Here is a 16,098-nt window from a genome sequence, read left to right as displayed (position 1 = left end):
CCATGTTGCTAAGGACCTTGAGGGTGTAAGCAGAACCTGAGCTTTGTCTAATAGGCTTGAGAATCTCTGTGATGTTCAGAGTGAGTGGGGGAGCTGCACACCAACTGTCCCTCTTCAGTCAGCCCCCTTCAAGTGAGTATAATTACACATGGGACCACCAAAGCCACATGGGCAGGCATTGCTGGGAATGACAGTATTCCAGAGCTGAGGACAGGCAAGGGCTTCCTGAGCAGGCACAGCACAGGCCATCGTGATGGCAGGACACCCATAGATGGAGTGAGGTGGCATCACTCTGCAGCCCTGCCCGCTGATCTCCTTGTGCCTTGTGTTTCCAAGCCTTGCCCTCAGTCGGCTGCTCTTTCTTGTGTTGTGTTAGGGAGATGCCAATTCCTTAATGTACTTGTTCACTCACTCACTCACTCATTGTCTTGTGTTTGGTTCCTGTTTGGTGCCAGTTTTGTCTAGGTGAGAAGTCATCATTGAAGGCCCTCCTCAGATGTCACCTTCTCCACAAAGCCCTTATTAATCAATACCCCTTATCCTAGTTGCCTCAGGGCTTGTCTGGGAACCTCCCCTTGCCCATTGTGTCATCATGCTTTTGTAGTTTGTGGTGAATGATGTTGGATTCATGATCTCTGAAGATTTAGCTTCGGGACCAGGGACCAGGCTTGATCACTCAAGAGCTTTTGTGAAGCAGAGTTTTATTAAAATGTGAAAGGGACAGAGAAAGCCTCTGACATAGACATCAGAAGGGGGATGGAGAGTGCCCCCCTCGCTAGTGTTAGCAAGGCAGTTAAACACTTTTAAAATTAGTTACTATAATAAAGCGAAAGAATGTCTCAAGTTTGTGAAAATTTTACCAGACCCACTCCCACAATTTACAATTTAGGATAACAGGATTCGAACTTAACAAGAGAAGGATCCTACCAGACCCACTGCCATAAAATATATTTGAAGATATCAGGATTAGTCAGAAGGATTTCAAGAAGGAGAAACTGTCCTCAAGCAGGAGACATTGTTGTTATATAATCCCTAGTACAGAGTTTCAACTGAGTTGTGTAATCATAAGTTCCGGGCTTAAAGGAAAAAAAAAAAAAAAACTGTTTTATGTGATTAGACAAAGGAATGCAGAGAGAAAAAAAAAAAGTTAGTCTTTTCCTCCTCCTCAAGAATCCTAGATCCCTGTCTCCTCAGGGACCCCCGGACTTCTTGTCAACCTGCCTAGGAACTGGCTCTATCACTTTGAGTACCACTTCAGCCTGTGACCTCCATGAAAATATTAGGCCATATAGACCTTGAATAAACGTTATGATGACTAAATAACTGTACAGATTAAATGACTAAACAGAGTCCACGTGAAGGTTACATTCACTGAAGATGAGCTTTTTCTTCCTCTTCCCACCCTCTTTCGAGAACAGAAGTTCAAGGGACCTTATATCATCCTCACCTCATACAGAAATTCAATGGTCTGAGTGATTATTATCTTTTCTTTATTTTTACACTGGAAGACATTTCATGACTGTACCCCTCAAAATTGAGAAAATTACTACTTGATGGGCAGGGACCCTCCATGTTGTCTGAGTCAAAACAGGACAATATGTGAACACAGGATATTGAGGAGATGGCTTGGGCCCCTGGGTAGCTGAAAGTAGGGAGACAAAACCAGAGGGGTGATATTTCCTCCTCCCTCCTCCCAACACGACACATTTGTCCCTCTTTGTACTTAATCAACCTGATTGTGATTATCTGGAGATTGACATGTCTCCTGGCAGATGGTGTGGGCTTAGGTGGCATTAAAGGCCACCAGATCTCAGTTCTAAGCTTTCTGCAGGACCTGGGACAAGTCTTCAGAGTCTTGGATCTGCTGTTTTTAACCCTAAGCATTGATAGCAGTACTACCTATGTGAGGGTCCAGAGGTTGAGGCATAGGTACCTGGGACTGGTCACTGGGAAAAGCTGCAACCATGTGAAGACCACCCGTAGAATCCCAGCCTGGAACACGAGTGGTTTGTGGACTATCTGGATGAAGCAGTGAAGACGTCAGTGAGAGAAACTCAGTTGGTGCCAGGACAGCATTTAGTTAGAGCACTGGGCTTTTTTCCACTCACTTCCAGAGGGGCAGGCCCTATTGCCACTGGCCACATACCCTGAGTGATAACCAATCTCCTGGGAACTCCAAGTCACAGCCTGATGGCTGGGCCCCCGGAGGGCTTCAGGATATGTCAGGAGCGGTTTGCCTACAGATGCTGGGCATCCCAGGGCTTACACACAACTATATAAGTAGACAATCAATAAAATATAGTGCTCAATGGAGAATTTTTTGGTATATAATATATATCTAAACTTAAAATGATTAATTTGAAAATTTTTTGAAAAATAACAAAAACCAGATATTGTCCTTAGTGCTTTATTTGGTTCTCACTCTAAGCTCTGTAGACATAAGCAAAGATGCCTGTGTCTGTGTGTGCATGCCCAGTCGTGTTTGACTCTTTGTGACCCCATGGAGTATAGATGGCCAGGCTCCTCTGCTCATGGAATTTTTCAGGCAAAAATACTGGCTGTTGCTGCTGCTGCTAAGTCGCTTCAGTCGTGTCCGACTCTGTGCGACCCCATAGATGGCAGCTCACCAGGATCCCTAGTCCCTGGGATTCTCCAGGCAAGAACACTGGAGTGGGTCGCCAGTGCCTTCTCCGAAGAATACTGGAGTGGGTGGCCATTTCCTACTTTAGGATATTTTCCCAATCCTTTACTGTTTCTGGGGCTTCCCTGGTGGTTCAGAGGTTAAAGCGTCTGCCTGCAGTGCAAGAGACCTGTGTTTGATCCCTGGGTTGGGAAGATCCCCTGGAGAAGGCAATGGCAACCCACCCCAGTACTCTTGCCTGGAAAATCCCATGGACGGAGGAGCCTGGTAGGCTGCAGTCCATGGGGTCGCTAAGAGTCTGGGACGACTGAGTGACTTCACTTTCACTTTTCACTTTCATGCATTGGAGAAGGAAAAGGCAACCCGCTCCAGTGTTCTTGCCTGGAGAATCCCAGGGACAGCGGAGCCTGGTAGGCTGCCATCTAAAGGGTCGCACAGAGTCGGACACGACTGAAGCGACTTAGCAGCAGCAGCAGCAGCAGCAGCAGCAGCAGTAACTGACCATGCTTTGAATCCTGGGGCCCATTGCTGCAGAGGCCGGGATTTGGTTTTCCAGTTCGGTTGCTGCAGGGCAGGGCCTCGTGACAGGAAGGAGAGGCTCCTATTTTCCTCGTGTGTTAAGAAAGTTCTGCATCTCAAAATTCTTCTCTGTTAGTCTTCAATAGGATACTCTGTGGATAAACTTGGAACAGTTTTTCTTAAATAAACTACAAACAAAAGTACTTATTATGGAATTGTTGAGTAACAATGATAATGGTGATTTTCACTACAATTAATTTAAAGATTTCTGATTGGATACCTACATTAAAATATATATATTAACAAAAATCCGCACCAACCCGTCGGACCATTTGGTCGACCTCACAACAGCAGCCACCATTCTGTCAGTTTGTGATTCTCAAACAGATGCATCGGTGTCTCACAATGGTGAAACAGCGCGTCCACCCAGGCACCATCCCGTAGGCTTAGTTTGCAGACAGCCAGGGGGTGGTTCTGCGCACGGGGGAGATGCGAGTACGTCTCCCTTTAACGACTTAGCCGGAGGGCCAGGTGGTCGGCCCAGCGACGCTGGGGCGAATGCCCTTCGGGGAACCTCTGTCCCTCGGGGGCCGTCGCCGGCGGTTGGGTGCCCTCAGCGGGGTGACTTGGCTCCTGGGTCAGCAGGGCTGGCGCCCGGCCAGAAAGTCGCCCTGAGTTGGAGGGGGCCGTGGCGGGTGGGGGCTGGGCTTCAGAATCTGGGGAACACCTGCTACGTGAATGCAGTGCTGCAGTGTCTGAGCCACACGCCGCCCCTGGCCAGCTGGATGGTGTCCCAGCAGCACGCCTCCCTCTGTCCGGCCCGCACCTCCTGCACGCTCTGTGCCGTGCGAGCTCACGCGACCCGAGCCCTCCTTCACCCGGGAGAGGTGATCCGGCCCCGCAAGGACCTGCTGGCGGCCTTCCACAGACACCAGCAGGAAGATGCCCACGAGTTTCCGATGTTCACTCTGAATGCCATGCGGCAAGGCTGCTTGAGCGCATCCCAGCCATCGGGCCAGCCCTCCGAGGACACCGCCCTCATCCGTCACATCTTCGGGGGGACTTGGAGGTCTCAGAGCCGGTGTCTTCACTGTCTCGGGGTTTTGGACACGTTCCAGCCTTATCAGGACATCGGCCTGGACATCACGGTGGCTCAGAGCGTGGAGCAAGCTCTGACAGAGCTGGTGAAGCCCGAGAGGCTGGACGCTGACAATGCCTATGACTGTGGCGTCTGTCTCCAGAAGACGCCTGCCACCAAGAAGTTGACTTTGCACAGCACCCCCAGGTCCTGGTGCTGGTGCTGAAGCGGTTCACACAGGCGAGCGGGGCCAAAAGGGCTCAGGAAGTGCGCTATCCCCGGTGCCTCGACGTGCAGCCCTACACGTCAGAGCGGAAGGCAGGGCCACCGGGCTACGTGCTCTATGCCGTGCTGGTGCACTCCGGGTGGAGTGCTGAGCGAGGACATTACTTTTGTTATGTCCGAGCGGGCAACGGCCAGTGGTATAAGATGGACGATGCCAAGGTGAGCGCCTGTGACGAGACTGCTGCCCTGAGCCAGAGGGCCTACGTCCTCTTCTACGCCCGGGAGGGGGCGTCGGGAGGGGGCGCTGGGGGAGGGCCAGCGGCCCCCCTCGGGGCTGACCCCTCAGAGCCCGGGGAGCCTGCAGGAGGCGCCAGCGGCAGAGCTCCTGGGTCGGAGGGGTCCCCGGGGGGACACAGAGGTCGAAGGAATCAGCTTAGAGCAGTGGAGACGCCTCCAAGAACACAAGCGAGCGAAGCCTGCCTTCGACCTCCGCAAGGTCCAGTCTGCCCTGCCTGCCGGCGCCGTCGTGATTCACCAGTCCACACACGGAGGAGGGAGAAACGGCAAGCTGCCCGCGCAGGAGCACGAGCGGCTCGACCGTCCCAGCGCGGACACCCCGCCTCCGGGGCCGACGAACGTCGGCAACGGCCCTTGTGCCAGCGGGAGGGCCAGAGGGCCCAAGAGGAAGAACAGGAAGGCGCGGCCGTGTCTGGGGCTGTGGCGGTAGGTCGGCTGTGACGCACATGCGTGCAGACGCCCACGCCCCCTCGCGGCACGCCCTGTGTGACGCACCAAGAGTTCCTCTGGGCGGTGTCCGTGAGGCAGCCTCCTGGAAAACGTCGGGGCCTGGAGTGGGCCCGGGGCCTCGGGGTTGGCTTGGAACGTGTTCGTGCCCGAGCGCCTGAGCTCTGGAGGGCTGGCTCTGCTGGGAAGTTGCTGGAGAGGATGGGGTGCGTGAGCGGGCCTGAGCACGACCCGAGGGCCTCCCGCTTCTGCGCGGGTGGGAGAGCCCTCCCTGGACGGGGCGTGTGCGGGTTTGCCTTTCTTCCCCTTTCTCCATTCACGGGCCGCACCGCTGGCTTCTGGTGAGGGACGCGGGCTGGAGACGCCTCACGGAAGGCTCACGGCCAGCCGAGCAAGGAGACGAGCTCCTGAGCCCTTCGGGGGGCAGGCAGGAGCGGGTGCAGGACCATGAACCGTCTCCTTCCGGCCGGTCAGACGCACGAAAATGCCCCCAAACTTCGAGCAGGGTCCGGGGAGAAGGCGGGCAACCCGGCTTTCTGGGTGGATGTCCTTGGGAGGCCTAGTGCTCCTGGGGACAGGGTCCGGCCCGAAGGAGGCGGGGATCCGTTCGTCACCTGCAGGACGCTCGTCCGCAAAGATCGCTGGGGCTCCATTTCCGGTGCAAGGAGTATGCTGGAGAACCTCCGAGTGCCGAACAGGAGAAGCGATCCACAATGCCACGAGCACCACCACCAGCACCACCAGCACCACCAGCACCAACACGAAGGCCAAGGGGAGGAAGGCAAGCCAACGACTGTCCCAGCGCAACGTCTCCCCCAACATCGCACTGGTTCCTAAGGGGCGAAAGGTCACGCAACGTTCATTTCTGAGAGCAAAGGTCCTCCCCGCGCTGAGCAAAGAGCCAAGCCTCCCCTAGGTTGTGAGAGCAAGACAACGGGACATCCGACTCTGCCCATCCTCCCCGTCAGTCAGCTGTCTCGTCCAGCTTGGCCCCGGACAAACGCCACTGGGCGCGATGAGATGCGGCCGGCCTCCAAAGTGTCTGGGGCGGCGGGGAAGCTGTCCTCGCCTGGCTGCTTTCTCGACTGCCTGGTGATCCCGCAACCTGGTGGGGGTGGGGGTGCGCCTGAGCACCCCTGTCGATCACCTCTTGCGGTTTCTTTCTTTCTCTTGGTTGTTGGCTTCAAACCCAAAGCCCTCCATCAAACGGTGGGCCGGGAAGGTGCGATGTAGCTTCTCAGACCTAGAGGGACAACAGTGGCTCCTGACCCGGCTAGTCGACTGGGAAAGGAACAGACAACCTTCCGTGGGCTGTTTCCCCCCGCACGGTTACCGACACCGCACCATGCTCTCCACAAGTAGAGAGCAAACCGAAAGATGGGCAGTATCTTCCCCCAAGAACACGAAGAAACGTGCCCCGGACGAGAAAGTGGAGCCACGCACAGCCCGACCTCAACGTCACCACGCATCTTCCTCCGCCCCATCGCCTAAACGGACTTACTGCTTGCCCCATCCACACCCTCTGAAGAAGAAGAAGGAGGAGGAGGAGAAGAAGAAAAAGAAGATCGGTGATTGGAGCGGCGTGGCCGAGGGAATGGGAAGGTCGCCTCAGGTTGGGGGAAATTCGCGCAAAAGAGAGAAACATACTGGCTGATCTCGCTTCTCTGTGCCGTGGGAAGCAGGCAAAAGGACAGCGAGGGTGTGAGCACTTGGATCATAAAGCACAGAGCGGGAGGGTCCTGGCATGGGATGGGGCAGCGGGAGGTGGGAGGGGTGCAACAGGCTAAGGAAGAAAGCAGGGTCAGGGCCGGACTTTCCTGGTAAGGAGCGACGGAATCAACACTTCAGCTATGGTAAACCCCTGGACGGTGGAACCCCCATAGTCCTGGAAGGCAAGCATCACATCCAGGACGGGAGAGCAAACAAACACACATGTCACACATCCAGAAGGAAACCAACAGTCGTCCTCGTCCGGGAGTGAAATCTGTTTTTACCTTGAGTTATAGTGCGTTTTGAGCCCCTGAACTGCAAAGACGACTCTAGAAGTCAATTAGAGTATTTAAAATAGAAAAAGAGAATGAAAAGGACTAAAGTAATAATAATAATAACAATTATAATTATACTAATAATAGTAATAAAATGATCACAAACTCCAAAAAAAAAAAAACAAAAACGGAATAAACCATTAACAACAAAAACCCCACAAAAATCGGCAGAAGGAAACCGAAAAGAAAAACCAAACAAACAAACTAACAAAAAACAATAGGCAACGGAGAGAGAAAGGGAGCTGATGAAATGAATCCAAAGTGGCAGCAAGCCTATGCCTTTGTAAAGGAGCTCGCTTTGGGCCATGAGCAACGGCCCTGAAGGGAGAAAAGCATACGTGCCCCAGTCCCGGCCTGTTTTGGTGCCAGGACCCTGAACGCTAGAAGCGGGGCTGGTGAGAAACCGTAGCAATTGGAGTGGAGCTCAGTCGAGAGCACAGTTGAGGCCAGGGTTTATTGTTGTCCGGGGAGGGGTTGTCCTCAGGCAGGGGTCTGGGGTGGGGAGACTTGTTAAAGAGAGAGGGTAGGTGGGCAGAACGTATGTTTCCACAGTAGCGTGTTAGCATCTGAGTGGTGAGCCCACGGAATTCCTCCCTACCCGCCACTGTGTGCTGAACTTGGAAGCCCGGCAGTGAATCTCTAGCGGGCAAGGCTGGAAGGCCAAATGCCCCCGAATCCTTTGCATGCAGAGCCCTTTGGTCCAGGGCCAGATCGGAAGCGGGTGCGAGACTTCGTCAAGGGGAATTCCCCGAGCAAAGCGTCAGTGGTGGTTGGATGTCGGGAGTGGGAGTGAGCCCGCCCCCGGACGCCTCAGCCAATGAGGAGCTTGCACGTGCGGGGGTGGGGCTGTGGGAGAGCCATCCAAGGACCGAGGGGACGGGGCCCGGGCCCTTTTTGGGAGACGGAGCGTCTGAGGGAGGGAGGCGTCGTCGTGCAGCTGCAGGTAGGAGATGGAAACCCTCGCGGGCCTTGTTTGCAGAGAGCCGGGGGCTGGTTCTGCGCACGCGGGAGGTGCGAGTCCGTCTCCCTTCAACGCCTTAGCCGGAGGGCCAGGTGGTCGGCCCAGCGCCGCTGGGGCGAATGCCCTTCGGGGACCCTCTGTCCCTGAGGGGCCGTCGCCGGCGGTTGGGTGCCCTCAGCGGGGTGACTTGGCTCCTGGGTCAGCAGGGCTGGCGCCCGGCCAGAAAGTCGCCCTGAGTTGGAGGGGGCCGTGGGGGATGGGGGCTGGGCTTCAGAATCTGGGGAACACCTGCTACGTGAATGCAGTGCTGCAGTGTCTGAGCCACACGCCGCCCCTGGCCAGCTGGATGGTGTCCCAGCAGCACGCCTCCCTCTGTCCGGCCCGCACCTCCTGCACGCTCTGTGCCGTGCGAGCTCACGCGACCCGAGCCCTCCTTCACCCGGGAGAGGTGATCCGGCCCCGCAAGGACCTGCTGGCGGCCTTCCACAGACACCAGCAGGAAGATGCCCACGAGTTTCCGATGTTCACTCTGAATGCCATGCGGCAAGGCTGCTTGAGCGCATCCCAGCCATCGGGCCAGCCCTCCGAGGACACCGCCCTCATCCGTCACATCTTCGGGGGGACTTGGAGGTCTCAGAGCCGGTGTCTTCACTGTCTCGGGGTTTTGGACACGTTCCAGCCTTATCAGGACATCGGCCTGGACATCACGGTGGCTCAGAGCGTGGAGCAAGCTCTGACAGAGCTGGTGAAGCCCGAGAGGCTGGACGCTGACAATGCCTATGACTGTGGCGTCTGTCTCCAGAAGACGCCTGCCACCAAGAAGTTGACTTTGCACAGCACCCCCAGGTCCTGGTGCTGGTGCTGAAGCGGTTCACACAGGCGAGCGGGGCCAAAAGGGCTCAGGAAGTGCGCTATCCCCGGTGCCTCGACGTGCAGCCCTACACGTCAGAGCGGAAGGCAGGGCCACCGGGCTACGTGCTCTATGCCGTGCTGGTGCACTCCGGGTGGAGTGCTGAGCGAGGACATTACTTTTGTTATGTCCGAGCGGGCAACGGCCAGTGGTATAAGATGGACGATGCCAAGGTGAGCGCCTGTGACGAGACTGCTGCCCTGAGCCAGAGGGCCTACGTCCTCTTCTACGCCCGGGAGGGGGCGTCGGGAGGGGGCGCTGGGGGAGGGCCAGCGGCCCCCCTCGGGGCTGACCCCTCAGAGCCCGGGGAGCCTGCAGGAGGCGCCAGCGGCAGAGCTCCTGGGTCGGAGGGGTCCCCGGGGGGACACAGAGGTCGAAGGAATCAGCTTAGAGCAGTGGAGACGCCTCCAAGAACACAAGCGAGCGAAGCCTGCCTTCGACCTCCGCAAGGTCCAGTCTGCCCTGCCTGCCGGCGCCGTCGTGATTCACCAGTCCACACACGGAGGAGGGAGAAACGGCAAGCTGCCCGCGCAGGAGCACGAGCGGCTCGACCGTCCCAGCGCGGACACCCCGCCTCCGGGGCCGACGAACGTCGGCAACGGCCCTTGTGCCAGCGGGAGGGCCAGAGGGCCCAAGAGGAAGAACAGGAAGGCGCGGCCGTGTCTGGGGCTGTGGCGGTAGGTCGGCTGTGACGCACATGCGTGCAGACGCCCACGCCCCCTCGCGGCACGCCCTGTGTGACGCACCAAGAGTTCCTCTGGGCGGTGTCCGTGAGGCAGCCTCCTGGAAAACGTCGGGGCCTGGAGTGGGCCCGGGGCCTCGGGGTTGGCTTGGAACGTGTTCGTGCCCGAGCGCCTGAGCTCTGGAGGGCTGGCTCTGCTGGGAAGTTGCTGGAGAGGATGGGGTGCGTGAGCGGGCCTGAGCACGACCCGAGGGCCTCCCGCTTCTGCGCGGGTGGGAGAGCCCTCCCTGGACGGGGCGTGTGCGGGTTTGCCTTTCTTCCCCTTTCTCCATTCACGGGCCGCACCGCTGGCTTCTGGTGAGGGACGCGGGCTGGAGACGCCTCACGGAAGGCTCACGGCCAGCCGAGCAAGGAGACGAGCTCCTGAGCCCTTCGGGGGGCAGGCAGGAGCGGGTGCAGGACCATGAACCGTCTCCTTCCGGCCGGTCAGACGCACGAAAATGCCCCCAAACTTCGAGCAGGGTCCGGGGAGAAGGCGGGCAACCCGGCTTTCTGGGTGGATGTCCTTGGGAGGCCTAGTGCTCCTGGGGACAGGGTCCGGCCCGAAGGAGGCGGGGATCCGTTCGTCACCTGCAGGACGCTCGTCCGCAAAGATCGCTGGGGCTCCATTTCCGGTGCAAGGAGTATGCTGGAGAACCTCCGAGTGCCGAACAGGAGAAGCGATCCACAATGCCACGAGCACCACCACCAGCACCACCAGCACCACCAGCACCAACACGAAGGCCAAGGGGAGGAAGGCAAGCCAACGACTGTCCCAGCGCAACGTCTCCCCCAACATCGCACTGGTTCCTAAGGGGCGAAAGGTCACGCAACGTTCATTTCTGAGAGCAAAGGTCCTCCCCGCGCTGAGCAAAGAGCCAAGCCTCCCCTAGGTTGTGAGAGCAAGACAACGGGACATCCGACTCTGCCCATCCTCCCCGTCAGTCAGCTGTCTCGTCCAGCTTGGCCCCGGACAAACGCCACTGGGCGCGATGAGATGCGGCCGGCCTCCAAAGTGTCTGGGGCGGCGGGGAAGCTGTCCTCGCCTGGCTGCTTTCTCGACTGCCTGGTGATCCCGCAACCTGGTGGGGGTGGGGGTGCGCCTGAGCACCCCTGTCGATCACCTCTTGCGGTTTCTTTCTTTCTCTTGGTTGTTGGCTTCAAACCCAAAGCCCTCCATCAAACGGTGGGCCGGGAAGGTGCGATGTAGCTTCTCAGACCTAGAGGGACAACAGTGGCTCCTGACCCGGCTAGTCGACTGGGAAAGGAACAGACAACCTTCCGTGGGCTGTTTCCCCCCGCACGGTTACCGACACCGCACCATGCTCTCCACAAGTAGAGAGCAAACCGAAAGATGGGCAGTATCTTCCCCCAAGAACACGAAGAAACGTGCCCCGGACGAGAAAGTGGAGCCACGCACAGCCCGACCTCAACGTCACCACGCATCTTCCTCCGCCCCATCGCCTAAACGGACTTACTGCTTGCCCCATCCACACCCTCTGAAGAAGAAGAAGGAGGAGGAGGAGAAGAAGAAAAAGAAGATCGGTGATTGGAGCGGCGTGGCCGAGGGAATGGGAAGGTCGCCTCAGGTTGGGGGAAATTCGCGCAAAAGAGAGAAACATACTGGCTGATCTCGCTTCTCTGTGCCGTGGGAAGCAGGCAAAAGGACAGCGAGGGTGTGAGCACTTGGATCATAAAGCACAGAGCGGGAGGGTCCTGGCATGGGATGGGGCAGCGGGAGGTGGGAGGGGTGCAACAGGCTAAGGAAGAAAGCAGGGTCAGGGCCGGACTTTCCTGGTAAGGAGCGACGGAATCAACACTTCAGCTATGGTAAACCCCTGGACGGTGGAACCCCCATAGTCCTGGAAGGCAAGCATCACATCCAGGACGGGAGAGCAAACAAACACACATGTCACACATCCAGAAGGAAACCAACAGTCGTCCTCGTCCGGGAGTGAAATCTGTTTTTACCTTGAGTTATAGTGCGTTTTGAGCCCCTGAACTGCAAAGACGACTCTAGAAGTCAATTGGAGTATTTAAAATAGAAAAAGAGAATGAAAAGGACTAAAGTAATAATAATAATAACAATTATAATTATACTAATAATAGTAATAAAATGATCACAAACTCCAAAAAAAAAAAAAACAAAAACGGAATAAACCATTAACAACAAAAACCCCACAAAAATCGGCAGAAGGAAACCGAAAAGAAAAACCAAACAAACAAACTAACAAAAAACAATAGGCAACGGAGAGAGAAAGGGAGCTGATGAAATGAATCCAAAGTGGCAGCAAGCCTATGCCTTTGTAAAGGAGCTCGCTTTGGGCCATGAGCAACGGCCCTGAAGGGAGAAAAGCATACGTGCCCCAGTCCCGGCCTGTTTTGGTGCCAGGACCCTGAACGCTAGAAGCGGGGCTGGTGAGAAACCGTAGCAATTGGAGTGGAGCTCAGTCGAGAGCACAGTTGAGGCCAGGGTTTATTGTTGTCCGGGGAGGGGTTGTCCTCAGGCAGGGGTCTGGGGTGGGGAGACTTGTTAAAGAGAGAGGGTAGGTGGGCAGAACGTATGTTTCCACAGTAGCGTGTTAGCATCTGAGTGGTGAGCCCACGGAATTCCTCCCTACCCGCCACTGTGTGCTGAACTTGGAAGCCCGGCAGTGAATCTCTAGCGGGCAAGGCTGGAAGGCCAAATGCCCCCGAATCCTTTGCATGCAGAGCCCTTTGGTCCAGGGCCAGATCGGAAGCGGGTGCGAGACTTCGTCAAGGGGAATTCCCCGAGCAAAGCGTCAGTGGTGGTTGGATGTCGGGAGTGGGAGTGAGCCCGCCCCCGGACGCCTCAGCCAATGAGGAGCTTGCACGTGCGGGGGTGGGGCTGTGGGAGAGCCATCCAAGGACCGAGGGGACGGGGCCCGGGCCCTTTTTGGGAGACGGAGCGTCTGAGGGAGGGAGGCGTCGTCGTGCAGCTGCAGGTAGGAGATGGAAACCCTCGCGGGCCTTGTTTGCAGAGAGCCGGGGGCTGGTTCTGCGCACGCGGGAGGTGCGAGTCCGTCTCCCTTCAACGCCTTAGCCGGAGGGCCAGGTGGTCGGCCCAGCGCCGCTGGGGCGAATGCCCTTCGGGGACCCTCTGTCCCTGAGGGGCCGTCGCCGGCGGTTGGGTGCCCTCAGCGGGGTGACTTGGCTCCTGGGTCAGCAGGGCTGGCGCCCGGCCAGAAAGTCGCCCTGAGTTGGAGGGGGCCGTGGGGGATGGGGGCTGGGCTTCAGAATCTGGGGAACACCTGCTACGTGAATGCAGTGCTGCAGTGTCTGAGCCACACGCCGCCCCTGGCCAGCTGGATGGTGTCCCAGCAGCACGCCTCCCTCTGTCCGGCCCGCACCTCCTGCACGCTCTGTGCCGTGCGAGCTCACGCGACCCGAGCCCTCCTTCACCCGGGAGAGGTGATCCGGCCCCGCAAGGACCTGCTGGCGGCCTTCCACAGACACCAGCAGGAAGATGCCCACGAGTTTCCGATGTTCACTCTGAATGCCATGCGGCAAGGCTGCTTGAGCGCATCCCAGCCATCGGGCCAGCCCTCCGAGGACACCGCCCTCATCCGTCACATCTTCGGGGGGACTTGGAGGTCTCAGAGCCGGTGTCTTCACTGTCTCGGGGTTTTGGACACGTTCCAGCCTTATCAGGACATCGGCCTGGACATCACGGTGGCTCAGAGCGTGGAGCAAGCTCTGACAGAGCTGGTGAAGCCCGAGAGGCTGGACGCTGACAATGCCTATGACTGTGGCGTCTGTCTCCAGAAGACGCCTGCCACCAAGAAGTTGACTTTGCACAGCACCCCCAGGTCCTGGTGCTGGTGCTGAAGCGGTTCACACAGGCGAGCGGGGCCAAAAGGGCTCAGGAAGTGCGCTATCCCCGGTGCCTCGACGTGCAGCCCTACACGTCAGAGCGGAAGGCAGGGCCACCGGGCTACGTGCTCTATGCCGTGCTGGTGCACTCCGGGTGGAGTGCTGAGCGAGGACATTACTTTTGTTATGTCCGAGCGGGCAACGGCCAGTGGTATAAGATGGACGATGCCAAGGTGAGCGCCTGTGACGAGACTGCTGCCCTGAGCCAGAGGGCCTACGTCCTCTTCTACGCCCGGGAGGGGGCGTCGGGAGGGGGCGCTGGGGGAGGGCCAGCGGCCCCCCTCGGGGCTGACCCCTCAGAGCCCGGGGAGCCTGCAGGAGGCGCCAGCGGCAGAGCTCCTGGGTCGGAGGGGTCCCCGGGGGGACACAGAGGTCGAAGGAATCAGCTTAGAGCAGTGGAGACGCCTCCAAGAACACAAGCGAGCGAAGCCTGCCTTCGACCTCCGCAAGGTCCAGTCTGCCCTGCCTGCCGGCGCCGTCGTGATTCACCAGTCCACACACGGAGGAGGGAGAAACGGCAAGCTGCCCGCGCAGGAGCACGAGCGGCTCGACCGTCCCAGCGCGGACACCCCGCCTCCGGGGCCGACGAACGTCGGCAACGGCCCTTGTGCCAGCGGGAGGGCCAGAGGGCCCAAGAGGAAGAACAGGAAGGCGCGGCCGTGTCTGGGGCTGTGGCGGTAGGTCGGCTGTGACGCACATGCGTGCAGACGCCCACGCCCCCTCGCGGCACGCCCTGTGTGACGCACCAAGAGTTCCTCTGGGCGGTGTCCGTGAGGCAGCCTCCTGGAAAACGTCGGGGCCTGGAGTGGGCCCGGGGCCTCGGGGTTGGCTTGGAACGTGTTCGTGCCCGAGCGCCTGAGCTCTGGAGGGCTGGCTCTGCTGGGAAGTTGCTGGAGAGGATGGGGTGCGTGAGCGGGCCTGAGCACGACCCGAGGGCCTCCCGCTTCTGCGCGGGTGGGAGAGCCCTCCCTGGACGGGGCGTGTGCGGGTTTGCCTTTCTTCCCCTTTCTCCATTCACGGGCCGCACCGCTGGCTTCTGGTGAGGGACGCGGGCTGGAGACGCCTCACGGAAGGCTCACGGCCAGCCGAGCAAGGAGACGAGCTCCTGAGCCCTTCGGGGGGCAGGCAGGAGCGGGTGCAGGACCATGAACCGTCTCCTTCCGGCCGGTCAGACGCACGAAAATGCCCCCAAACTTCGAGCAGGGTCCGGGGAGAAGGCGGGCAACCCGGCTTTCTGGGTGGATGTCCTTGGGAGGCCTAGTGCTCCTGGGGACAGGGTCCGGCCCGAAGGAGGCGGGGATCCGTTCGTCACCTGCAGGACGCTCGTCCGCAAAGATCGCTGGGGCTCCATTTCCGGTGCAAGGAGTATGCTGGAGAACCTCCGAGTGCCGAACAGGAGAAGCGATCCACAATGCCACGAGCACCACCACCAGCACCACCAGCACCACCAGCACCAACACGAAGGCCAAGGGGAGGAAGGCAAGCCAACGACTGTCCCAGCGCAACGTCTCCCCCAACATCGCACTGGTTCCTAAGGGGCGAAAGGTCACGCAACGTTCATTTCTGAGAGCAAAGGTCCTCCCCGCGCTGAGCAAAGAGCCAAGCCTCCCCTAGGTTGTGAGAGCAAGACAACGGGACATCCGACTCTGCCCATCCTCCCCGTCAGTCAGCTGTCTCGTCCAGCTTGGCCCCGGACAAACGCCACTGGGCGCGATGAGATGCGGCCGGCCTCCAAAGTGTCTGGGGCGGCGGGGAAGCTGTCCTCGCCTGGCTGCTTTCTCGACTGCCTGGTGATCCCGCAACCTGGTGGGGGTGGGGGTGCGCCTGAGCACCCCTGTCGATCACCTCTTGCGGTTTCTTTCTTTCTCTTGGTTGTTGGCTTCAAACCCAAAGCCCTCCATCAAACGGTGGGCCGGGAAGGTGCGATGTAGCTTCTCAGACCTAGAGGGACAACAGTGGCTCCTGACCCGGCTAGTCGACTGGGAAAGGAACAGACAACCTTCCGTGGGCTGTTTCCCCCCGCACGGTTACCGACACCGCACCATGCTCTCCACAAGTAGAGAGCAAACCGAAAGATGGGCAGTATCTTCCCCCAAGAACACGAAGAAACGTGCCCCGGACGAGAAAGTGGAGCCACGCACAGCCCGACCTCAACGTCACCACGCATCTTCCTCCGCCCCATCGCCTAAACGGACTTACTGCTTGCCCCATCCACACCCTCTGAAGAAGAAGAAGGAGGAGGAGGAGAAGAAGAAAAAGAAGATCGGTGATTGGAGCGGCGTGGCCGAGGGAATGGGAAGGTCGCCTCAGGTTGGGGGAAATTCGCGCAAAAGAGAGAAACATACTGGCTGATCTCGCTT

The 16,098-nt window shown here is 58.4% G+C and overlaps 3 protein-coding genes across 3 annotated transcripts; all 3 read left to right on the top strand.

The window, feature by feature from the left end:
- The first annotated feature begins 3,649 nt into the window (after positions 1-3,649).
- On the top strand, positions 3,650-6,841 carry LOC145518978 (ubiquitin carboxyl-terminal hydrolase 17-like protein 6). The gene is given in 3 exon segments (XM_081524242.1): positions 3,650-3,655; positions 3,778-4,438; positions 4,441-6,841. Coding segments are annotated over 3 exon segments (1,428 nt in total). The 3' UTR covers positions 5,202-6,841.
- Positions 6,842-6,956: 115 nt separating this feature from the next.
- On the top strand, positions 6,957-11,894 carry LOC145518977 (ubiquitin carboxyl-terminal hydrolase 17-like protein 6). Its single transcript, XM_081524241.1, is given in 3 exon segments — positions 6,957-6,971; positions 8,392-9,052; positions 9,055-11,894. Coding segments are annotated over 3 exon segments (1,437 nt in total). The 3' UTR covers positions 9,816-11,894.
- LOC145518976 (ubiquitin carboxyl-terminal hydrolase 17-like protein 6) lies at positions 11,571-16,070 on the top strand. The gene is given in 3 exon segments (XM_081524240.1): positions 11,571-11,585; positions 13,007-13,667; positions 13,670-16,070. Coding segments are annotated over 3 exon segments (1,437 nt in total). The 3' UTR covers positions 14,431-16,070.
- The last annotated feature ends 28 nt before the right edge of the window (positions 16,071-16,098 follow it).

This window comes from Giraffa tippelskirchi, chromosome 8 (genome assembly GCF_054371585.1).
Source record: "Giraffa tippelskirchi isolate mGirTip1 chromosome 8, T2T-mGirTip1v1.2.pri, whole genome shotgun sequence".
Lineage (NCBI taxonomy): Eukaryota > Metazoa > Chordata > Mammalia > Artiodactyla > Giraffidae > Giraffa > Giraffa tippelskirchi.
This window is presented reverse-complemented; position numbering and strand designations above follow the sequence as displayed.